The sequence below is a fragment of the Macaca thibetana genome, chromosome 15 (assembly GCF_024542745.1).
Source record: "Macaca thibetana thibetana isolate TM-01 chromosome 15, ASM2454274v1, whole genome shotgun sequence".
In the NCBI taxonomy this organism is placed as follows: domain Eukaryota; kingdom Metazoa; phylum Chordata; class Mammalia; order Primates; family Cercopithecidae; genus Macaca; species Macaca thibetana.
This window is the reverse complement of record NC_065592.1, coordinates 103,728,757-103,753,773: the sequence shown is the minus strand read 5'-3', so window position 1 is coordinate 103,753,773 and position 25,017 is coordinate 103,728,757. Positions and strand designations below refer to the sequence as shown.

The window sequence follows — 25,017 nt, the reverse complement described above, 5'->3', positions numbered from 1 at the left end:
ACAGAAAATTTTATTCCCTGGATGCTGCAAGCTCCCAGCATTTATACGTCAAATTCAGTGCCCTAAGGTGGGATTCTCTCACTTCCCTTTCTGGAAGTGGAGCAACTTCTCAAGCTTAGAATAGAATACTTTCTACTGTGCTTTTTGTTTGTTGGGATTTGATAGCCTCTTGACTTCTTTTGTTGTTGTTGTTAACCCACAAGCGATTGGGTTAAAAACCATGTGTGTTCACTGCGTTCCCATGACTGAAAGGAGTTGATTGATGACAGAGTTTGGAAGTTTGCCTTGGACTTCTGAGAGCACAGAAACGCTGACGCTGAAGGTGGCCCGTCAAGTGGGCACATCTGTACATACATGCATGTTTATGAAAGGGTAGTACAAAAAGAGAGCAAAGAACCACAGACGGCCGGGCTGTGTTTCTTTGCAGTAGCAGGAAGGGCCTGGTTAGATGGTGGCTTCACCCTTCCCCTGGGGCCAGGGCCTTGGGCATGGCAGTTTCAAGATGGGAGTACCCCCTGGCGTAGGCGGGATGAAAGGACTTGCTCAGCTCGCTCCAGGCACCCAGAAGCAGTAGCTGATGCTGGCGCCATTTGTTAGCATCACAATCATGATGATTTGTGGATCCATCAGCACCCTTAGTGGGACAGGATCCACAGTGAACTGCCCGCCCCCGCCAAAGTCTCAGGGTAGGGGCCCCAATCTTTCCCCTGCTCGTTAATTATCTGGTTCTGTAACGTGATTTTACTTCCTTTTGAGTTCTTGCTCTTGCACAAATGGAGACTGACTCCACCCGTCCTTCTACTCCTGGCCCGTTCCTTATATCATTTAGTGATAGGAGGAGTCGGCCTTGCAAAGCCAGACTCATTCGTCCTGCACATTTTTGCTCATAGAGCTTCTGGGAATGTCACGCTTGGCCACATTTGGCCTAATCACATGTATAATCATAGCTGAATGTACTATATTAGCTATTTATTTAACCCAATCATCAGTCATGATGTATGAACATCTGCAATATCACTAGCAGGTGACGTTGGCCTGTGGACCAGTTCATCAGTGATAAGACAGCTTTACCTTTGGCCAAGCAAAAGCGAATCCAAGAATTAACTGGAAAAAGTGTTTTTGTTCAGATGTCCTAGGTCAGTATTTGGGATGAAGCTTATATTTGATAGATGGTATCGAGAGAGAGAGAGAGAGAGAAGTTCCCAGAGCAAAAAGCCTATATAGAGAAAGTGAACACCGAGGATGTTGTGATTTACAGATGAAAAGTTTGCCTTCTGTTTTCATATGCCAAAGTACTGTCATTGTTTAAGACTGCAGGCGACTGTAGGACTCGGTTCTAACCAGGTTAACATGTGAGTGGATATTTAACAGAGCTTTGTCTTCCCTTGTTACCTTAGACGTCCAGTAGACATACATACATACATGTTTTAGAATTATCATTCTATTACTTACGGAGGCTTCTATCTGACCTAGAAACCACATGCTTTTTTGTTCCAAGGCTGTGTTTTAAGTGCACATGGAATACAGCTTGTGTTTTGTAGGATCAGTACTTTGGAATGTTTGTGGGAAGTGGATAATTTCTGAAGTTCGGGGCGGGGTGGTGTGGGCTCGCCTGTCTGCTGGCCTCCTGGTCTGGCTCCGCCAAAATAGACCCGGCGAGCTGTGTCTGTGTCTTTGGAGAAGAGCTGCTCCTCGTCCACACTGCAGCCAGCAGGGGAATTCCTGACTTTGCCCATGTGAGGATGTGTTGCAATTATAGGTGATCTCAAGTGGATTCTAAATAACAGGGTAGTGAAACCAGTGCCTTGGTTACTAGGCTGTTCCCCGCTATTTGTGACATGTCAGGCTGTGGTGCTGAACTAAAATTTCCTTGGAAAGAGAAAACAAAGCAGTCAGCAGAGCTCCCTGAGCTGACACGGAGACCGTGCCTATTGGTCTCTGTTTACCAAGCATCAGTTTCCTAGTTCATATAGGTCTTACCGGCTGAATTATTGTGTGTGTTTCTGGTTTATTCTGGAACTCCTGGCGTGCGTGCCTGTGTGTATGCATGATGGTTTGATAGGTTTAACATAGAGTGAGGGTCTCTGAGGCTAAGCGGGTGGAAAATGAAAATAGGATCATCACTGCAAACAGTCAGCATTCAGTCTGTGAGGTCTGTGATTCGCAGCTCGGGCTCAGCATCAGGGTGCGCCATGCGACTCTCCCAGCTGTGTCTCCTCTGGCCAGGCACCCCATGGAAAGTTACTTTTGAGGCTCCAGCTTCTGAATGTACAGAATGGGCACGATGAACGTGAGTTGTTCTGAGCGTGTGCAGAGACAGCAGTTGTGCGTCAGCTGCTGGGTGCACGCCTGGCTCCAGGAGGCAATAACGTTGTTGTGCCTGGGCTTGTTGTTCCCTTAGAATAGGGAAGACACTCCCTGGGGTGGGTGTGCTCCAAGCGCCCGGACCGGAATGTGAGAGGCACCCTCCCCACCTATACCAGGTGAGCCTGGGGTGGGCCCCGTGCTGACCGCCAGCAGGCAAGCCAGGGTAAAGAGTACGAGGACTGTCCTCCTGCCTGGTGATTGGAGCCTGTCCTCAGAACTCTGCTCATCCTGAGAACATCCAGATCGAACACAGAGCTGACGCTGAGGTCTACCAGATACCCACAAGGGGCACTCAAGCACAGATAAGGATGCACAGGGCAGCGTGGTGCAGTCCCCAGGGCCACCATGCGGGCATCCCTCTGCAGCAGACTGCTCTGTTATTCCTCAATAATTTCCCTGCAGAGGGAGAAAGGACAGGGTCTAGACACATAGAACAATAAAGAGAAAATAATGTGAACAGTACAGTGCAGCAGAAATGCACAGGGAACTGATGGTGGTCTGGATGTCCAAGGCGTTACTCAGATGGGCACGGGGGGTTTCTGGGAGGATGTGGCCCCTGAACTGAGGCTTCTTGCCTTCAGCATGTATTTACCGAAGCCCACCGCATGCTGGGCGCTCAAGAGTCTCTCAAAATGTCTCAGTATGAGGCGGCGTGGTCTCCACTTCCCCTGGGCTCACTGAGTATCCTCCTAAGCGGGAGAGGCAAGCCTGGGAACCACAGAAGGACCTCAGATCATGAAGGTGCTGGAGGAAGGCAGGGCCGGGACGAGAGTGAGCGGTGCTGGCTGTCGCCGATAGGGTGGTCAGGAGGCTGAGCCCCACAGAGTAGGGGCAATGGCTGGCAAAGGCCCCACAGCTCAGGATGCTCCAGGCAGGAGGCGGGCGTGGGAGAGAAAGGGAACGTGGGGTCCCACTCAGAGCAGCAAGGCTATGACACCCAGTCTCACAGTGGGCGCCCAGGGTCAGACTCGGGTTTCATTCTGGCCACTTTGGTTGTTATGTAGCCAAGGGCAGGAGTGGGGGATGGAGTCCCACATGGCTCCGTGCTCAGGGAACCCCAGGGCAGCTCTGAAGGTGCTGATATACTTAAGGGGCACAGGCAGGGACAGGACCAGGCCACCACCAAGGAGGCCAGAGTGGGCTCCATGTTCTCATCCTGGGGCATCTCAGCCCTGTGGGTGTTGGCTGGAGCTAGAAACTCATTTTACAAGGGCACAGGAGGCTTGCACTGAGCCCAGTGTCCACATCCATGTCCACCCTGGTCTGGGGATTGCTGGGGGTACATTTTGTATGGTACAAAGAGAAGCTCCAAGCTCCAGGGTGACATGGGGAGGGAGCAGCTGCCGAGCACTAGGACTTGGTGGAGGGAAACCTCCAGGCAGGTCATTCTTAGGTTCCAGGTCAGAAGCCAGTTCAGCCCCTGCCAGTCTTCTCTGCCCCCGCCCAGCCCACAGCCACACAATCCCAAGCAAACCTTTCCCTAAGACGTTTTCTAACATCCATTGGACAAAACAAACAAGATTTCCAGGTTGTGAGCCTTGCACCACTCTGGAGGCTGAAGGCCATGTTCAAGGCGCCTTCGATCCAAGTAGGGGAGCCTTTGTCCTCCTATTGGCTGTGAGTCTGCAATGCCCATTGTGTTGTCTGGATCTGGAGCCACTGAATGGTCTTGGAAGAAAACTCAACCCCACAAATAGGAGATTTCAAAGTGCACCGTTGGTTGTTCGGGGCAGAGTTTGGGCCGGGCATCTGAGACTGTCTGGACTGTCTGTAGACCCACAGCAGCTTCTTGCCATCGGTGAGGCTGATTCCTGCCTCCGAGCCTTCCCTGCAGTCCTCCATCAGCCCCTCTCTTTTCCCAGGGGTAGAGTTCTGATAGCCCGCGCCCAGCGGGGTGGCGTCCCTATGGTGGGCGGCCGTTTCCCTCGTCTGACTGGTATTGTCAGTGGCTGTTGTTCTTCCTTCTGTGGGTGACACACACGGACAGCAGTGATTATTCCTGAGCTCGCTGGGTTTGAGACCGCACTGCAAAGGACTGTGCCACCATCTGTCTGTCTCTGTCTGTCCCCGGGGTGTGCACACACAGGTGTCTCTGTCTCTTTGGGTGGGTGTGGATGTCACCTGTGTGTAGGTCTTAGTTTTAGTTTCTTGGACTGTCTCCTTCCGTCTGCAGCCGTTCTTCTTTCTTCTTCAATTCCTCTACCCTTGCAAAGGATAGGTCCTTTGTCATAGCAAAGGATCTCAAGACAAGATGCCTTAAGACATCAGAATGTTTTCTCTCAGCTCTGGAGGTCAGAAGTCTGAAATCAAGGTTTGTTGGCAGAGTAGGTTCCTTCTGAGGGCTCTGGGAACAGTCTGTGCCATGCTTCTGTCTGAGCTCCAGGCATCGCTGGCAACCCTTGATGCCCATGGTGCTCTGTGGCTGTGGCAGCGTCCCCCCATCTCTGCTCTTTCTTCCCTCTAGGTCTGTGTCTGAAATTCCCTGTTCCTATAAGGAAACTCGTTGGATTAGGGCCCTCACTAATCAAGTAGGACTCCTCTGAACTTCATTACATCTACAGTGACCCTATTTCCCAGTAAAGTGGCACTCACGGGTTGCGGGGCTGAGGACTTCAGCGTGACTGGCTGGGGGACACAGGTCAGCCCACCATAGTCTCGGTTTGTCCAAAGGTACAAACATTAGGTGCTTTTCTTCATCTCGCAAGTCCCCATGCTGCTTGTTTTCCTCGTTTTCTCTGACTCCCATCCTTCCTGACGCTGCCCCTGGTTTTCTGCAGCTGGCTGCATGCACCGCTCAGCAGCTCAGTGGGAAAGCCTGAGGAGAGTGGCCGCTGTTCCACGCCCGCAACGGATTTATTAACCTGAAAATATTTTCCCTCGGGAGGAACAGCTTTACGTCCTTCCTGCAGCTCTCAGGATTTCCATTCCACGTGCCCTTCCAGGAAATTTGTTTTATTTCCCACTAATCCAAGCTCCACAACCTCATGATCTCTAATACACAAAGTTTTCTTGATCTTCCCGGACTGATCCGTGTGACCCGGTAAAAGCAGATCCTCAAACGCCTGAGTAATTTGACCAAGTTGGTGAATACTTGGATGATCAGCTGGGATTTAAAAATCATAAGTCAGCCGGGCACGGTGGCTCACGCCTGTAATCCCAGCACTTTGGGAGGCTGAGGTGAGTGGATCACGAGGTCAAGAGATCAAGACCATCCTGGCCAACATGATGAAACCCTGTCTCTATTAAAAACACAAAACTCAGCCAGGCATGGTGGCGCGTGCCTGTAATCCCAGCTACTCGGGAGGCTGAGGCAGGAGAATCATTTGAACTAGGGAGTCGGAGGTTGTAGTGAGCCGAGATCATGCCACTGTACTCCAGCCTGGTGACAGAGCGAGACTCCGCCTCAAAAAAAAAAAAAAAAAAAAAAAAAAAAAAACAGCCGGGCGCGGTGGCTGAAGCCTGTAATCCCAGCACTTTGGGAGGCCGAGACGGGCAGATCACGAGGTCAGGAGATCGAGACCATCCTGGCTAACATGGTGAAACCCCGTCTCTACTAAAAAAAAAAAACAAAAAATGAGCTGGGCGAGGTGGCGGGCGCCTGTAGTCCCAGCTACTCGGGAGGCTGAGGCAGGAGAATGGCGTGAACCTGGGAGGCGGAGCTTGCAGTGAGCTGAGATCCGGCCACTGTACTCCAGCCTGGCGACAGAGCGAGACTCTGCCTCAAAAAAAAAAAAAAAAAATCGTAAGTCTTTGATCTGACTGTGACTGCAGCAGAGCCGTGTTCCCTGGTGATGAGATTCCTTTGTTACTTTGCCTTTGGGTTGTTCTAATGCTTGGACTCAGCTCCCTGTCCAGAGATGTGCAGTGCACAGAGAGCTGGCCTGGGCACAGGGAAGACGAGCCTGTACCATCAGTTGCTAAAGTCGTGCCACTGTTGAGTTAGAAAGGGGAGTCAGTTAAAAGGGAAGACTTCTGTTCTGTGTAACGCTATGCAGTGTGAGTGCTGCCCAAATCCAAGTGAGCCAAAACCTCCGTCGGCCATGCCTGGCTCCTTTTGGCCTGGCAGATTGTTTCTGGAGAGGTTTGGGGCAGCTACAAAGGCATGTTTTTGTGAGTTGGAGGAGAGCTTAGAAAATGGTTAGTACAAACCCCGTATTTTGCACATAAGGGAAAAATGAAGCCAAGAGAGGCTAAATGACTGGCTATAAATTAAACACCAAGGGAGAAAGGAATATTGTGCTTACTCTCTAGAGAGCTTTCTCTCCCGCTTTCATGTGTGGCCCCTAGAGAATCGATGACGTTGAAAATGGTGGACCAGACTCATTTGGCAGCCCTCCCACGTAAATTACATATGAGTGCTCAATAAAATGCTAGTAAAAGATGCAAATGCTTATATGAACGTGCAAGGGAGATGGAGAAACGCCCAGGAGCCAGCAATGGAAGGGAAGCAGGATTATAAGTGACAGCCCTGGGCTGCCACAGAAGAAACCACTTGAGGTAGCCCCCACTACATTTGCAGCCTTGGAGAACAGCCCGCTTCTCCTAGGTCCTCAAGAAGAGTTTATCTGACACCAAGGGCCGAATTTTGAAGGCATCATGGAGTTGTGACATGAGCTCACCAACAGTGAAAAGTGGTGTCACCGCATGGCCATGGCACACATGTGGACATGTCTGTGAGCCACAGAGCAGAGAGAACACCAAAACGTGGACACACCAAATCCACCAGGGCTGTAATGTCAGAGCAGGCCCGGGAACATAAATGCTACACTCGAGAATACGCAGGGAGAGGGAAATCCTGATGGAGAGTAAATGAAAGAAGTCACCTAAAGTTACTGACGTCACTTGGAATTGGATGTATTAAGTTTCCTCTAATCAGGAGAAATGAGGGGTTAGGAGAAAAATCTAGCTTGGTTTAGGAAAATAAAGGAATGTACATTTCTTGCACCATAATGTAAGGCCTATGAAATATCATCCCTGTTGTAGAAACGATTCTGCTAGGTCTGGTTTCATCAAGAGCCTTGAGTTTCCACACCAAGCCAGGAGGGAACCCATGGGCTCCACAGAACTGAAGCTTTGTTGACAAGCTTCCCTGTGAAGCTCAGAGACCTGCGCGCTGGAGTCCTGGAGAAAAGAGGGATGAGCACCTTGCCTCGGGGTCAGCCCCCGGAGGTGACATGAGAGATCGCCTCCACCCTGGCTCCAGATGGGAAACACAGAAGGCTCTCCCATGAGAAATCAGCTGGGACAGGCACCTCTGGAAGCCAGATTTACATTACCAGAATGCTGTAGGACATTCCAAGCCAAAAAGTGAAGATAAAACTTGGCACTGGCTGTCAAGCGAACCCAGTCCTCAAGGGATTCCCTCAGAAAAACCAGCCTTACAATAAAAGAATTACACAGCACACTTGGCGAAGCCCAGGATGAGTGGCAAGCTAGTAAACAATGAAGCTAGTAGGATTAAAGATAAAGGAGGAAACAGAAACCACATAGAAGAAAAGCAGTGGTGGATTTGAAAAGGAACCAAACAGACCTTCTAGAAAAGAAAAATATAGTCCATGAACTGAGAAACTTGATGGATATGTTACAGGGTAGATGCACATAGCTAAAGACAAAAAGGTTAAGGAGTATTAAAAATAGGTACAGAGAGAGCACAGTGGAATTATCATATGAGGAAAACCAGCATATATCTAGAAGGATATTTAATATTTTATGAAATACTGATAGAGGTTTTATAGACTTGACAGAAAGCACAAATCTTCAGATTTGAGGAAGGGCACTGAGACCTGAGGAGGATGGAATAAAAATAAATTTACTATTAATGATAGACAATCTGGAATGGCAAAGACAAAGGAAAAATATTGAAAATAGCCTAAGAAAGGGAAAGTTCAGAATACTTACAAAGGAACAAGAACTGCAGGACTTTCACCAATCACTATAAAAGCCAGAGGACAGCAGTGCCTCAAATTCTATACCCAGCTAAACTATCATCCAAGTGTGAGAGTCATGGATGTTTTTAGACCAAGACTAAGAGTGTTTACAGGCTTAGTTCTTTACCCAAAGAATGAACGTTATTCAGGATGAGCTCAACTGAACCTAAGAGGAAGGAGTGAGGTGCAAGAAGTGTTGGTGAGGAAAGAAGTTGGTGAGCAAGTTGGTAGATCTCAAAATACTCGTGACAGTAAAGATAACAATAATTGGAGACTTAAAATCAGAGTGTATCTAAGCACTAGGAAGCAGTTCCAACATCTCTCTCTCTCTCTCTCTCTCTCTCTCTCTCTCTGTGTGTGTGTGTGTGTGTGTGTGTGTGTGTGTGTGTGTAGCTCATAGCATTTAAAGCCTTTTGTAATTGGGGGACTTTGCTAAATGAGGTATGCCTATAAAAAGTAGTTAAGCTAGCCACTTATATAAAACTTTCAAATAAGAAGAGGGGGAAAATGGAGAATTTAAAAATCCAATAGAAGATAGGAAAGAAAAAACAAAAGGCAATGGAAACATTAAAAATAAAACTTACCAGTTAAAAACATAGACTCAAAATGTAAAATTATATGCCACTTATAAGAGTTATGTCTAATACAGAATCATAAAAATGATGAAGATATTAAAAAGAGAAAAGTAGGGCTATGTTAACCAAAGGTTCCCTGAGGATGGCTATAATAATATCAGATAAAACAATCTTTTGGACAGAATTGTTGCTTAGTGATATATGGACCAAATGATGTAATAAAACTGAAGTTGGGAGTGCATTCAGCCCCATCATTTCCCATATTATCAACTCAACTTGACAGAATTACTAAAAGCTATTTGACAAATGCAAAGTCTTTGAGTCTAGTAGATAAACATACTAAAAATATAAACAACAAAATCAACAAACTTGATCAAATGGGCACTTAAAAATAAAACTCTGCCATGAACGTAGACTAAGCACGTTCTTACTAAGCATCTGTGGACCATCTCCAGGAAGCTGACTCTGCGGCGCATATCTCAGTGGCTTCAAAGAATTGTCACCACACAGACCATGTTCTGTGACAACAGTGCAATTAAAGCACACTTTAAATAACTCATAGCTAAAAATGTCATAAGATACATTACACGATATTTGGGTCTGACTAATGATGTGAAGATTAATTTATTGGATGGCTAAAGAAGAGTGGAAGGAAAATTTTACACTTAATGCGTACATAGAAAAGGAAAAAGATATAAAATGAATTAACTACAGAAGTTGGAAAAAGCATCAGGATAGATGAACAGACAATTACAGAAGGGGCACCCCAATGACGAGCAATATTCTAAAGAATGTGGAAGCTCACGAGGAAGTCATAAGATGCGAACTAAAACAATAGTGCAGAACTATTTTATGTCCATCAGATTGGTAAATATGTTAAAGCCCTCAAACACCAAATTCCAGCACAGCTGTAGGGAAGCACTTTAATTTAGATACTGCTAGTGAAATACAAATTGTTTCAAGCACTTTTGAGGCTCAGATCAATGAAAGATTTCAAGACTATGACACCACATCTGGTTAAATATTTTTTCCCCCCTTCCAACTTTTATTTTAGGTTCAGGGGTACATGTACAGGTTTGTGACTTGGGTAAATTGTGTGTCATGGGGGTTTGGTGTACAGATTATTTTGTCACCCTGGTAATGAGCATAGTACTCAATAGGTAGTTTTTTAGTCCTCACCCTCCTCCTACCTTCAGTCCTCCAGGAGACCCTGATGTCTGTTGTTCCCTTCTTTATGTCCATGTGTACTCAATGTTTTACTCCCACTTATAAGTAAGAATATGAGGTATTTGGGGTTTTGTTCCTGTGTTATTGTGCTTAGGGTAATGGCCTCCAGCTGCATCTATGTTGCTGCAAAGGATATAATTTTTCTTAATGGCTGCATTGTATTCCATGGTGTATAGGTACCACATTTTCTTTATCCAGTCATGTGTGTACTTTTGAGAGACTCTTGTATATGCACAGGACAAGATATCTATATAGGTGGTCTTTAAATATTATAATAGCAATAATGTAGAAATAGCTTACTATCCTTCAACTGGGAAATGGATAAGGAAATTGTGGTTTGTTTGTATAATGTACCATTCTATTACACAGTAATTAAAAATAAATGTTGCACATCAACCAACATAGATGGATGAAATGAAGCAACTAAAAAATAGGACCTTTCAGGAAAAATTTCTAAAAACGTAAAATAATACAAATATGCATTGGAATAATGCATACAAGTTCTCTGGAGCAGAAGAAACAAGAGTAGGTTTTGGTTGCATTCTAGAATTTTTTTTAAGTGTTCAAAGTAAAATATGGGAAAATTAATGTCAAATCTCGATACGTTTTGTTCATGGTTACCGTTTGATAGCTGTATTTTTCTGTATGTTTGCAGCATTTTAGCATTTAACCTTTTTAAATCAAAAAATACTGAAAAAACAGGCAAAAAGATATGGGAGATATGAATTTTGAAAGCAAAAAGGTTATGTTATTGTTATTTGAAGAAGATGTTATCTATGTAGAAAATCCAAGGCAATCAACTCAGAAACCGTTATAACTAAGATAGCTGAGTAAAGTGGCAAGATCTTTAAAAACTTGCAGGTGGGATTAATTTAATGATTTTGAGATGAGAGGATCATTCTGGCTTATCTGGGTAGGCCCAGTGTAACCACAGAGGTCCTTAGGAAACCGGGGCTGGAAGACTGGATTCAGCAGTAGATGTGGCAATGGAAGCAGAGGTTGGAGTGATGCAGTGGGGAGCCACTGGCCAAGGAAAGAGGGGGCCCCTAATGTTACTGAAACACCAGGGTTTGGTCTAGGTCCTGCTGCTCACCACACGGAAAGCCAATCACTGAGACAAAAATTATTGCCAAGAAAGAAGGCTTTAATCCAGTGATGCAGCTGAGGAGATGAGGTCTGCCTCAAATTCATCTCCCTAACTGACTAAAATGAGGGCTTTATATAGCAGGGAAGAAATGTAGCTATGTATGGGAAAACAGGAACATGGAAGGGGTAAAGAAGCCATCATGATGATTGAGGGCCTGGTGTCTTATTGACTCGATGTGATATGATGATCTTGTGAGTTTCAATTCTTTGATACTTTTTTAAGAGGTCCTTTTCTGAGGAAGGGTCAATTTCTATATTTATCCAAAAGAAATGTCTATGGCAGGGGTCCTCAACCTCCTGGCTATGGACTGGTTACTGGCGCGTGGCCTGTTAGGAACTGGGCTACACAGCAGGAGGTGAGCAGAGGGTGAGCAAGTGAGGCTTCATCTGTATTTGCAGCCACTCCCCATCAATTACATGACCACCTGAGCTCCACCTCCTGTCAGATCAGCAGCAGCATTAGAGTCTCATAGGAGCACAAACCCTATTGTGAACTGCACATCTGCGGGGTCTAGGGTGTGCGTTTGTGAGAGTCCATCTTAGGAGCAGCCCACTCACTCCCCATTCTGGGTGCTTTAAGACCCCGTGTGCCCCCTAGTGTGTGAGCACGGGACTGCTTCTGTCTGCTCTGGACAAAGCCTTCAGCTGCCCTCAGCACCGTAACTTCTGTTCTGTTTACAGGACAGTGATTAGCTTGGTTTGGGGATGTCCATGTTTTGTCACACATCTTCTTTTTATATTTTACTTCTGTGGCTCTGTGCTTAATGATGTGGCAGGCGGGGAGGAGGGACTTCCTGAGCGTGAATTTACATCATTTCGACCAGCCCAGGTTAGATGTAGTGTTGGAAAGAGAAGCACAGTTGATCCTCATCATTTGCAGATTCCGTATTTGTGAGTTCACCTAATACCTAAAGTCTATTTGTAACCCCCAGATCAATACTCGTGGTGCTTTTGTGGCTTTTCACAGACACACGCCCAAGGCAGTGAAAAATCTGTGTCCCAGCTGGTGTTGAACAAGGCGATGGTCGGCTTCCTGGCTTCTGCTCTCATACTGTGAACATGTGGCCTTTTCTTGGTCTATTTAGTACCACGTTTCTTGCATAGTTGGGCTTTTTGTTGGTGATTTTACTGTTTATGATGGCCCCCAGGCACAGCGCTGAAGTGGTCTGGTGTTCCTAAGTGCAAAAAGGCTGTGACGTGCCTTATGGAGAAAATAATGTGTGTGAGAGAAGCTTCGTTCAGGCATGAGTTATGAGGCTGTTGGCCATGGGTTCAATGTGAAGAAATCAACAGTACACATTGAATATGGTGTCTTTAAACAGAAACACACATAAACCAAGGTTACGTATTGGTTAGTTGATGAAAATATGACGAGAGGCTCGCAGGAATTTGACTCTGTGTTTCCCGTCGGAGCAGTGGTTCAGTATTCACTAATTCAGTGTTCCCTGTAGCATTCTGGGAGATAATTACCACAGATAACAAGAACCTATTTTAGTAGGTGACAGAAAATGGAAAACTTCCCTTGGAGGAAGCCCTCACTGAAGCTTGTTCTTTTGTGACCCCTCTTCTTGGCAGGTTACTTTCTGAATTTTCTGGAGCCAGTAAACAATATCACCATTGTCCAAGGCCAGACGGCAATTCTGCACTGCAAGGTGGCGGGAAACCCACCCCCCAACGTGCGGTGGCTGAAGAACGACGCCCCGGTGGTGCAGGAGCCGCGGCGGATCATCATCCGGAAGACAGAATACGGCTCGCGACTGCGAATCCAGGACCTGGACACGACAGACACTGGCTACTACCAGTGCGTGGCCACCAACGGGATGAAGACCATTACTGCCACCGGCGTCCTGTTTGTGCGGCTGGGTGAGTCGGGCAGTGAAGTTGAAGTCGTGTGGGTTGGCAGATACGAAGGTTCCCAGCCACCGAGCAAGAGGTCCGGTTGCTATTTGAACACACGAGTCAGCAGGCGGGGAGAGCAGTGAAACCATTCCCTAGGGCCTTCCCCGTGTGCCCCAGGGCACAGCTTGACCTGTTACCCATTTACTAGTAATAAAAGAAAATACGGCCAGGTGGTGGCTCACGCCCGTAATCCCAGCAGTTCGGCAGGCTGAGGCGGGCGGATCACGTGAGGTCTGGATTTTGAGACCAGCCTGGCCAACATGGCAAAACCCCCATCTCTACTAAAAATACAGAAATTAGCTGGGCGTGGTGGTGGGTACCTGTAATCCCAGCTACTCGGGAGGCTGAGGCAGGAGAATCGCTTGAACCTGGGAGGTGGAGGTTGCAGTGAGCCGAGATCGCGCCAGTGCACTCCAGCCTGGGTGACAAGAGTGAAACTCTGTCCCAAAGAAAAGAAAATAGGTGCAGATGGAGTGGTTTATAGACCGGGAGCCCAGAAGACAATCCCAGGTGCACACGGGGAGCCGAGGTGTTTATCAGGAAGGCCATGTGTTAGGAAGTCAGGCGTCCGTGGGAGGGTGGCCACACTGCAGGATAACTGGGCAGGGTCCGAGGCTGGCCTGGCTGGGGTGGGGAGAGAGCTGAGCGCGATGACCAGAGATTCTGAATCTCTGTGCTCGTCACACCTGGTGAAGGAATTAAGTGGCAGGAAGGAATGTGTCCCCTTCATCCCAGCCGTGAAAAGCCCCCAGGCAGTGAACGTCCCGGTCATGCCACCCAGGCCCACGCCATCCGATCACAAGTGGTAAAACAGATTCTGTGTGTAAAGACTAGATGAGAAGAGAGAGAGTAAGGACGGCAAAAACTCCAAAAACAAAGATACCCTCAGTGTCAAAGCGCCCCTTCCCTTGTTTGTGGTTTCCAGCCTTGCTGACGTAACCACGAGCGGAGCCTGAGGCCCGAGGACAGCTGCCCCCCAGTGAGCCCGCTGGCTTCGGCCTGTTTGCCACTGGCCTGATTTGAAGAAGGTCGTATTCCAAATCATGGAGTATTAATAACTCGTCTTTTTGTTTCCTCTTTTTAGGTCCAACGCACAGCCCAAATCATAACTTTCAGTAAGTATCTATATCCCCCAAACCATGTTCTGCTGCTCTGAGGGTTTTTGTTATGTAAGAATCTGGGTTTTAAATCCTGCCAGCTCATGTCTTTGCCGAATTTGCTAGAAGTTGGCTGGGTTTCATACAGGGATGGCCACGTGCTTGCTTAGGGTTGGGAAACGTTTACATTTTCCATGTTTCTTGTACAGAAAAAATGTCAGACAACCAAAAATGGTTAATTTCTTTCTGTGATCATGACTTTACACAGGGCTACTGAGAGGAGTATAAATATACAGGCCAGGGTGCCCGGGCACCAGGAAGGATCTCGGCTCATAAGTACGTTTGGAAACAGGGACATAATTCACTCTGAAATCCCAGCACCACCAGCTGCAGTTAATGAATGTGTGCCCCTGAGCCTTGGGCCACCCTGTGACAGTGGGCGGGGGTCTCAACCCCACCTTGCAGATGAGGAGACCGAGGCTCACAGCCAGGCTTACACTCCTTCGAGAGCTGCTGGCAGCAGTGGCTTTGAACTCAGGCCTCTGGTTTCCCAGCACGAGGTTGTCCACTGTGGCCAGGCTGTCTTGGGAGTGTCCCCTCTGAACGGCCCACGTTCTCCCATCGTGTACACAGAGGAGTGCTCATTCGTTGCCTGTGTTTGAGCTGAGCAGTGACTGTCCAGGTCTCCTGCGTTTCCTCCTCAGGCCTATTGGAGAGCAGTGCTTGGTGAAGTGGTGGGTAAAGTGTGCAGTGTTGGCTGATTTCTGTTTCCCTGGGCCTCGTATCCATTATCCACCCATGGTGTGCTGCTGCAGGCTCGGCAGGGCTGCGACCTATCTCAGCAGACATCAGCAGCTTGCTTACAGAGGGCAGATTTTCTTTTTAGCCAGGCCCGGCTCTTTTACCCAGACTGGAGTGCAGTGGCACAATCATAGCTTACTGCAGTCTTGCACTCCTGGGCTCAAGCCATCCTCCCCCGTTCAGCCTCCCAAGTAGCTGGGACTATAGGCACGTGCCACCACACACCCAGATAATTTTTTCTTATATTTGTAGAGATGGGGTCTCACTATGCTGTCCAGACTGGTCACAAAGTCTTGCCTCGAGCAATCCTCCCGCCTCACCCTCCCAAATCACTGGGATTGTAGGTGTGTGCCACCACACCTGACCTAGAGGGAAGATACTTGGGAAGATTCTGTGCTAAGCAATAGTGATAGAGCATTTTTCCTTAACAATCCTTTAGACACAGAGTAAGGAAAGAAGAAATTGCATCATGAGCACAATTATGGGGCTTTGAAAAGGGCATATAAGTCATTTCAAAAGTTGAACTATTGTTTCCTCTTATTTTATATTTATGTATTTTATTTCAGTTATTTTATTTTTCGAGACAGAGTCTCACCCTGTCACCCAGGCTGGAGTGCAGTGGTGCAATCTCCACTCACTGCAACCTCTGCCTGCCAAGTTCAGGCAGTTCTCGTGTCTGAGCCTCCCAAGTAGCTGGAATTACAGGTGCGCACCACCACGCCCAGCTAATGTTTGTATTTTTAGTAGAGACGGGGTTTCACGATGTTGGCCAGACTGGTCTCGAACTCCTGACCTCAAGTGATCCGTCCACCTTGGCCTCCCAAAGTGCTGAGATTACAGGCATGAGCTGTTGCACCTGGCCTATATTTGTGTATTTCATAAATAAAACTTTTATAGTTCATTTATATATATTTACATAAATATCTTATGTAACTAGATAATATATTGTAAATATAGAACATACAGAGCTATAATTATATTAATATTAAATATATTCATGTGTTTATATACAAATTGTAAATTTATATATATATTTATATAAATTATTTCACAATATTTTTACATTGACTTCTCATTTTAAATTATGGATTTAATCCACACATTGATGTAAATAACTGGGGCAGTTTCGGAAAGTCCCGCCTGACCTCCCATCCTTCCAGGCCTCCCACCTCCCTTGTCACGAAGGTAAATCATCCAGGGAGTTTCTAGGCACTCAGTACATGCATACATCTACCCAAGGAAATACATGTTAAGAAAACAATCAACTTGAAAAAAGGTCTAAAAGAACAGAAATTACTCAGTATTACTGAGGCAATGAAGAAATGCGCTTACCTATACACGATCGGTGAGAAATTTCTGGAGTGCTATTTGACAATAAACATAAAACTATTTTTAAAAAGAAATACCTCTTAACAGTTTTATGTACTTTTTTACTACTTGACATGTTTAGTTAACCATTCATAGAAATCTTTCCATCTCAGTGTGTTTGAAGTTTCCAGATGCTCTCTTTCCCTCTTTCTGGACTCATGTGCAGAGCATGTGACTGTTCCATCACGATGGGCATTCCTATGAGGGAAGCCTCATCCCAGCCACTCGTGCCACCGCGTCTCCCTGCCCTGGCCCTGAGACCTGTGGCTGGGTTTCTCTAGGAGAGATTCTGAAGAGGAAAAGCTGCAGGGGCACAGGCACCCCCTTTTTATAACTGATACTGCAAATTGGCCATTCATAGGTAACCTTCCCGACACAACGGCAAAGGACCCATTTCTCCTTATCTTCCAAAAGATGACTTCCAAACTTGTTAACTTCCACCACTGGAAGGATGGAAAATGAATAAGTGACCCGCTTTGTTCTCCATTTCCCTGGTTACTAGTGAGGCTGAGCGTGTGGACACACGTTGCTTGGCACTCATGTCTCCTCTTTGTCAATTGCCACTTCATATTCTTTTTTCATTTTTCCTTTACATTGTTTCTTAATGAATTTTGATAATTCTTTATGTCTTATTTCTTGATCATATAGACATTAAAACTTTTACAAATGATTAATTTGTTTTTCATGGTGTGTCATGTTAAAGAATGTCCTAATTTCCTTGAAAAATTCTGACGATAGTTTGATTGGAATGACAATGAATTTTTAGGTCAGTTTGATGAGAATTAATATCTAAATTGAATTTTCTCATTAAGGACTACTTTGCTTTGTGTTCCAAGGTGTTTTCTTTTTCTTAACATTTTATAATGAAAAATTTCAAACATACAGTTGAAATAATTTAATAGTGGGTTCCTATAGACTCACCAACTAGATGCTAGCATTTACATTTTACTGTGCTAACTTTATCACTTATCGTTCCAACCAGCCTCCATCTATCCATCAATCAAATTTTTCGTTCATTTCACTGAGTTGCAGATACTTGTACATTTACCCTGAAATACTTCAGCATGTGTATCATTAATGAGATTGCAGTATCTGTGTATGATTTTTGCTGCTTCTTCTTCTTCAGTTAAAATTTGCATACCAATGAAATGCACACGTCTTAAGTATAGCACTAATAAGGTCTGACAAATGCATACATCTCTGCGATCCAAACACCCTGTCCAGGTACAGAATCTCTGTCACGCCTGCAGGTTCTGTCGTGCAACTTCCTAGCCAACTCCCTTCTACCCCAGGCATCCACTATTCTGATTTTTTAAGTAATGGATTAGTTTTCCTGTTATTAAACATCACAGAAATGAAATCCTTCAGCATGTAGCCACTTAAGCCTGGTATCCTTTTAGCACAGTGCTTTTGAGATTCATCTGTGTTGTACACATATCCGTAGGTTACAGCTGTTTATTGCTGAATAGTATTTCACTGTATGAACACACTAGTTGGTTGGTGGACACCTAAGCAGATTCCAGGCTTGACTAGTATGAATAAAGTTCCTTGTGTAGGAATACTCTATACAAGTTTTTTGTGGACATGTATTTTCATTTCTGTGAGTGTTACCTAGGCACAGAACTGCTGGATTATAGGGCATGTGTGTGCTTAATTTTGTAAGACATTCCTGGACCTTCTCCTAAACTCTTTTTACCTCCACCCACAGTGTGGGAGACACGTGATCACTCCACATATTTCCCAACATCGGTGCGGTTAGCCTTTTTCAGTGCAGCTATTCCAGTGTATGCAGTGATTCAAGTGACTTTTATATCATTCCAGCCTTTTGAAAGAGTAATTTTTACTAGTGATTTATACATTTTCAAGTAAATATATTTAAAGCTGTAAAGTTTCCTCTGAATACCATCTCCCTGCTTCCACCACGCATTTAGGCTTTTGTTGTTTGATACTGTTTTCTGACTTCTGTTGCATTATTATTAGGGAATATGGGCTGTTTATGTTTTACTCTTGATTATTTGTTGAGATGTTTCTTTGTAACCAGTTAGACATGGTCAATTTTTGTGAATCTTGCCTATTGTTTCAAAAATAAGTATGCTTTGATGTGGCTGCACATTTCTTGACTCATCTATGAGATTGAGTATAAGTATGTTACTAAAAGTATCTTTTTTTTTTTTTTTGAGACGGAGTCTTGCTCTGCCGCCCAGGCTGGAGTGCACTGGTGCCATCTCTGCTCACTGCAAGCTCCGCCTCCCGGGTTCACGCCATTCTCCTGCCTCAGCCTCCGAGTAGCTGGGACTACAGGCGCCCGCCACCATGGCTGGCTAATTTTTTTGTATTTTTAGTAGAGACGGGGTTTCACTGCATTAGCCAGGATGGTCTCAATCTCCTGACCTCGTGATCCACCTGCCTCGGCCTCCCAAAATGCTGGAATTACAGGCATGAACCACCGCGCCTGGCCAAAAGTATCTGTATTTTTTTTGTCCACATGGGTACCAGATACCTGAGGATTTGTGAAAGTCACCCGCACTCATTCTGGATTTGCTAGTTTCTATTAGCTATCTATTGTTAAGGTTATACAGGTTTTTGTGGGGTTTTTCGGTTTCTTTTTACAGTCCCTTTTAATGCTTTTTGCCTTGAATTCAGTTTTGCCTAACAATAATAGAGTTCATGTGCAGAGCATGTGACTGTTCCATCGTGATGGGCATTCCTATGCTTTTTAAATTTGCATTTGCCGGGAACCTTTTTAATGATTCCTGTCCCACTCCTTAGTTTTTCACCTTTCTGTGTTCTGTTTTATGTAGGTGTCTCGTAAATGATGTATAGCTAGACTTTTTTGGGAGGTTGATGTGGAAGACTTTCCAGTCTGAAAGTCCATGTTAATACATGTAGGTTAAATTCATTTTAACTAATACACAGTATTCCATTCTGTGAGTCAGTTTCCACTTTAATCTTGCATTGGCTGCTGAGTGAAGGTTAGTTCTTTTCGCTGATAGGGACCCTCTTATAGTGGCTGTCCATCCCATGTCTCTTTGTCCCCGTGGGCGAAAGTCCTCCAGGGACAGAGATCAGGAAGCAGGTGTACAGGTGTGCATCACCCACCTCTCCCAGGAATGGCCAGATTGCCCTCTGTGATGGCCAAGTCATTCATAGCCTCACGTGAGTTGTTATTTCCTCGTGTTTTCCAGCACATGGTATTATCAGAACTTAAATGTTGCCAGCATCTTAGGTGTCAAATAGTAATTTTACATTACATTTCACTAGTAAATAGTGAGGTCGAGCACCATTTTGTCGTTTTAAAAGCCGTTGCATTGCCTGTGTGTATCCAGCCTATCCTCATTATTTGCAGATTCCATATTTGCAGATTTGCTTATTCACTAAACTTCGTGTCCCCCAAATCAACACGCGTGTGATGTTTTCATGGTCATTCTTGGACACGCACAGAGTGGAGAAAACCTGAGCTCCCTGACACATGTTTCCAGCTGAGACCGAAGGAAACAACGCCACCTTCTTGTTCTAGTCCTCATGCTGCGAACACGCATCCTTTCTGTCTACTTAGTGTCACTATTTGTGTCACTATTTTTCCTATTTGTGTGCTTTCTGTTGGTGATTCTGCTGTGGTGAATGGCTCCTAGGCGTGGCGCTGAAGTGCTATCTGGTGTCCCAAGTGCAGGGAGCTGTGATGTGCCTTACGGAGAAGACGTGTGTTAGAGGCTGTGCCTTTTCCACGAATCAGTAATATAGATGTCTTTAACCAAAAATGTACATAAAACAAGGTGTGTATTGATTGGTTGAAGCAAATGTTGTAACCAGGGGCTCTCAGAAAGCGAACTCTGTGAACAGTGGCTTAATATTCACTAACTCAGTGTTTGTCTTGACATTATAGAAAATAACTATGGCAGATAACTAAAATAGACTGCACTTTGTCCATGTTTCTGTTAGAATATGTGTTTTTCGGTCAGGTGTGGTGGCTCACGCCTGTAATCACAGCACTTTGGGAGACCAAGGCGACTGGATCACCTGAGGTCAGGAATTTGAGACCAGCCTGGCCAACATCGTGAAACCCAGTCTCTACTAAAAATATAAAAATTAGCCGGGCATGGTGGTGCATGTCTGTAATTCCAGCTACTCAGGAGGCGGAGACAGGAGAATTGCTTGAACCCAGGAGGCAGAGGTTGCAGTGAGCCAAGATCACGCCACTGCACGTCACTGGGCAACAGAGCAATACTTAGTCTCAAAAAAGGAATATTTGTTTTTCTTGCTTTATAAGCGTTTCAAAATCATTTATAGATACATGCCTTTCCATAGTTATTGCTCCATCTAGAATTTATTTTTATGCTGGTATAAACTAGTATTCTACTATGATGTTTTTCTCTACAGATGGCCTGGAGTCTTGGCATCATCTAATGAATGACCTAATCTGTAATCATTAAATTTAATATCAGCCCTGCCCTATGTGAAATTTCGATAGATGTGGGTCTGCTTATAGGCTGTTTTGTCCCTGTAGCTTCTGTTCCTGGACTAATTCCACAGTATTCTAACAGTGCAGCTTTGTAACGTATCTGTCCATATGTGGGGAACGATGCCCTCCTCTACTGCTGTGGACCGAAGTGTTTCCCCCCAAATTCATGTGGTGACAGAGCCTGTACTGGAGACAGGACCTTTGCCAGGTGATTAAGGTGAAATAAGGTCATAAGGGTGGAGCCCTGACCTAAGAGGACTGTACCAGAGGAAGAGACATAGAGATCTCAGGTGCCATCTGGAAGGCAGGAGGAGAACCCCCACCAGGAGCCAAATTGGCTGGCACCTTGATGTTGGACTTCCAGCCTCCAGAGTGTGAGAAAATACATTTCTGTTGCTTAAGCCACCCAGTCTATGGTATTAGTTATGGCAGCCTGAGCTGATGATTGACCCACCTTATTACCATACCATTTTTCTAAATTGTCTTTCCTGTTATTTGCCTTGTACTTTTCCTTGTGAATTTTATGTCTTTGTATTGGAATTGAATAGAAGTTTGATTGATTAGGAGAGAACTGATGCTGCTGTTTCTAGTTTGTAGTTTGATATTTCTTTAAGTTGTCTGTGTGCTTTTCTTATTTTTTTTTCTTTTCTTTCTTTGGAGATGGAGTTTCGCTCTTGTCGCCCAGGCTGGAGTGCAATGGCACCATCTTGGCTCACTGCAACCTCCGCCTCCCAGGTTCAAGAGATTCTCTGCCTCAGCCTCCTGAGTAGCTGGGATTACAGACGCCTGCCACCACGCCTGGCTGATTTTTGTATTTTTAGTAGAGGCCGGGTTCCACCATGCTGGTCAGTCTGGTCTCCTGACCTCAGGTGATCCACGTGCCTCGGCCTCCCAAAGTGCTGGGATTGCAGGTGTGAGCCACCACGCCTGGCCTCTGTGCCCTTTGCAATATGGTTTTAGAATTTTTTCCATGACGACCCGGCACGCCTTTCTTAAGTATGTTTCCAGGTGGTTCATTGATTCTGCTAATGATACTGATATCTGTCTCTCCAAAATTTTATTTTTAAATTGTGTGCTAGTGGTAGTTGAGAAAGGCATTAAATTTTAGATACAAATCTTATACCTACAACTTTGTTGAACTTTTTCATTTCATTATTTTTTCCTGAAGTATCTTTTGGATTTTTTTCTATGGGGGAATTAAAGTTTTCTACAAATACATTTTTCTATTCCCACCTTTATATATTAATAAAAATTATCTATATATACAATACAATGTTTTGATATATGTATACATTGTGGGACGGCTAAATCAAGTTAATGGACACATGCCTCACTTGACATACTCCTCATTTTCTTGTAGTGAAAACACTTAAAGTCTGTTTTCTTCAGCAATTTTTTTTTTAGATGGTATCTTGCTCTGTCGCCCAGACTGGAGTGCAGTGGTGGCACAATCTCGGCTCACTGAAACCTCTGCCTCCCAGGTTCAAGCAATCCTTCTGCCTCAGTCTCCCGAGTAGCTGGGATTACAGGCGTGCACCACCACGCCTAGCTAATTTATATATATATAGTATGTATGTGTATATGTGTGTGTGTGTGTGTATATATATATATATGTTTTTTGTTTTGTTTTGTTTTTTTTTTAAGTAGAGACAGGGTTTCATCATGTTGGCCAGGCTGGTCTTGAACTCCTGACCCCAGGTGATCTCCAATACATTGTTATTCACTATAGTCATGTTGTAAAACCCATCTCTTCACTTAGTCCTCCTTCTAACTGAAATTTTGTATCCTTTAACCAACATCTCCCCAGTTCCACAGTCCCAGCCTCTGGTAACCACCACTGTGCTTTCTGGCAGAGGGCTTTTCCACGCGAGGACATTCTTTGACTTTGTAGTGCATAGTAGCAGCCCACTGGCCGTCATCTTTCTGCCGCCATGAGTCTCTTTTCCCCAGTGACCCCAACTGTGCTTCAGTAGACTGACTCTTCCCCCGCCCCGCCATAATGATGTGCTTATGATATCTCCGGACCATAACCAAACGAAGACAGAAGGAGAGAATCAGTGAGCTTAAAATAACAATCCATAGGTTCTCTGATTCTTTTTCTTGACCAGTTTATCCTATCAGTGGCACCTCTTTTGGGCCACTTCCATAGAAAATGCACAACAGTTAGCATTCTTCCGTTGTTGGTCAAGAGGTGTGTCCTCTCTGTATAAAGGGAGAGTTGAACAGCAAACAGTAGTATCGCCTTGGCTTAGCCCTGTGTGCAGTGTGACAGCAAGACATGGTACCGTGGATTCTCAGCCATGAACTCTGATGGTTGCTGACACAGGGCTTCCACTCACGGCTCTTCCTTGGGTGCTGTCCTGGCCCATCCACACGCGTGGGCGCTGTGGTGTGTGGGACTAAAGCTTGTGCATGTTGAGGGAGGTGGATATCCTTGAAGGTTAAAGGATTTACCACCGTAAGACATTGCTTTCCCTTCTATCCCTGTTAAATTGGGGGCGAGGAGGGTGTGTATATGGAGAACAAAGCTTGAAGAAAAGGTGGTGCCTCCACAGATGGAGTTTCCGAGGCCAGGGTTATCCAAGCTGACTCAGCAGCAGTGCTGGTTGTGCTTGGGGGTTAATGCTAAGCTGCCTGTCTCATATTTCATATTTCCTGCTCTGCTGAGAAGTGGCGCATTCAGATGAGTGTAGGCCCATACACAGGTCCTGCTTCTCGCGGGAGGGAGGTGGTGGGGTGGGGAGTGCTGCCTTCGTGAAGTCAGAGCACCAGAGCCCTTGGCTGGCCTGTGTTGCTGCCCTGGACCCACCCCGTGGCCCACAGGTGTGTGCATGCATATTGTGCTTCTCACACACACACACACCTGCTCAAGGAAAGTGTGGTGTTCTTTTGAATAATGAAAAGTTGTGTTAATTATTGGCCTGTGGGAAATCACCTTCCTGGGGCCATGGCCCTGTTATTTTCTTATGGAAACAAGCATCAGTTAATTCCAAGACGTCAACCGTTCTCCATCCAGATGCTTGTGACCTGGGACTCCTTGTTTCCAAGTCTGACTTCTCCAGCCCCACATGTTCACCCACATAATGAGCCTCTCCATTGGGATGATTTGAAGGCACCTCTCGCCGAGTGTGTCTACATGGAATTCGGCCAGCTGCCAGCCCAGACTCCTTCCATTGCTATTTTGGGGGAGTTTTCATAAGTCTAGTTCAGCGTTTATCCTAATTACAGGAAAACAGCACTATAAAATTGAAAGTGCCAAGTAAGAAGCCGGTAATTAGAAATGACGTCAGCAGAAACCAAGCCAGGCCAGGCATGGTGGCTCAGGCCTGTAATCTCAGCACTTTGGGAGGCCAAGGCAGGCCAATCACTTGAAGTCAGGAGATGGAGACCAGCCCGGCCAACTTGGTGAAACTCTCTCTCTACTAAAAATACAAACATTAGCTGGGTGTGGTGGCGTGCGCCTGTAATCCCAGGTGCTGGGAGGCTGATGCCCGAGCATTGCTTGAACCTGGAGGTAGAAGTTGCAGTGAGCCGAGATCACACCACTGCACTCCAGCCTGGGCAACAGAGTGAGACTCCATGTTTTAAAAAAATAACAAAAAGAAAAAAAAACCAAGCCGCCTTATTGCTGACAAACTTGGGCAAAAGGCTGACATTTGGCATTTGATAATAAAGCCCTCAGACCACCAACCTAATCAAGTTCAACTTAATTCAGACAGAGCTTGAAGGAGGGAAGCCAGTCTAATTTTTTTCTCAGTAACATCTTTTTATGATAAGTTCTATTTTCTAGAAAATACAACTTTCCTTAAGTCCCATAGTACAGAAACAGAATAAAAGCGAGAAACTGAATTTGCTTTAAGGTTATGTGATACGAGCAGTAGGTGACTAAGTAGGCAATCATCAATAAGGTAATTTGAGGATAGATACACACATCTAAATGCAGACTATAGGCCGGGCGCGGTGGGTTACTACTTTGTAACAAAACAATAGGGGAAAAATGTTAACTTCGTACACAATGTGTAGCTACATTTGAATTTTGACATGGATTCCTTTTCAACCTTAAAAAAGCCTTAGTTTCCTTTAAAGCTCCGTCATTATTAATACCTATGAAGGTTTATTCTCAGCATGTGTCATCTAGGGGAAGGCTGTGG

General features: G+C 45.4%; 1 protein-coding gene across 2 annotated transcripts in view; it reads left to right on the top strand.

The window, feature by feature from the left end:
• ROR2 (receptor tyrosine kinase like orphan receptor 2) overlaps positions 1 to 25,017 on the top strand; it is a 219,633-nt gene that overhangs the window by 175,690 nt on the left and 18,926 nt on the right. For both annotated transcript variants that reach the window (XM_050761247.1, XM_050761248.1), the window contains exons 3-4: positions 12,818 to 13,105; positions 14,226 to 14,256. In XM_050761247.1, coding sequence (XP_050617204.1) covers positions 12,818 to 13,105; positions 14,226 to 14,256 — 319 coding nt within the window. The remainder of the gene's footprint in view (positions 1 to 12,817; positions 13,106 to 14,225; positions 14,257 to 25,017) is intronic.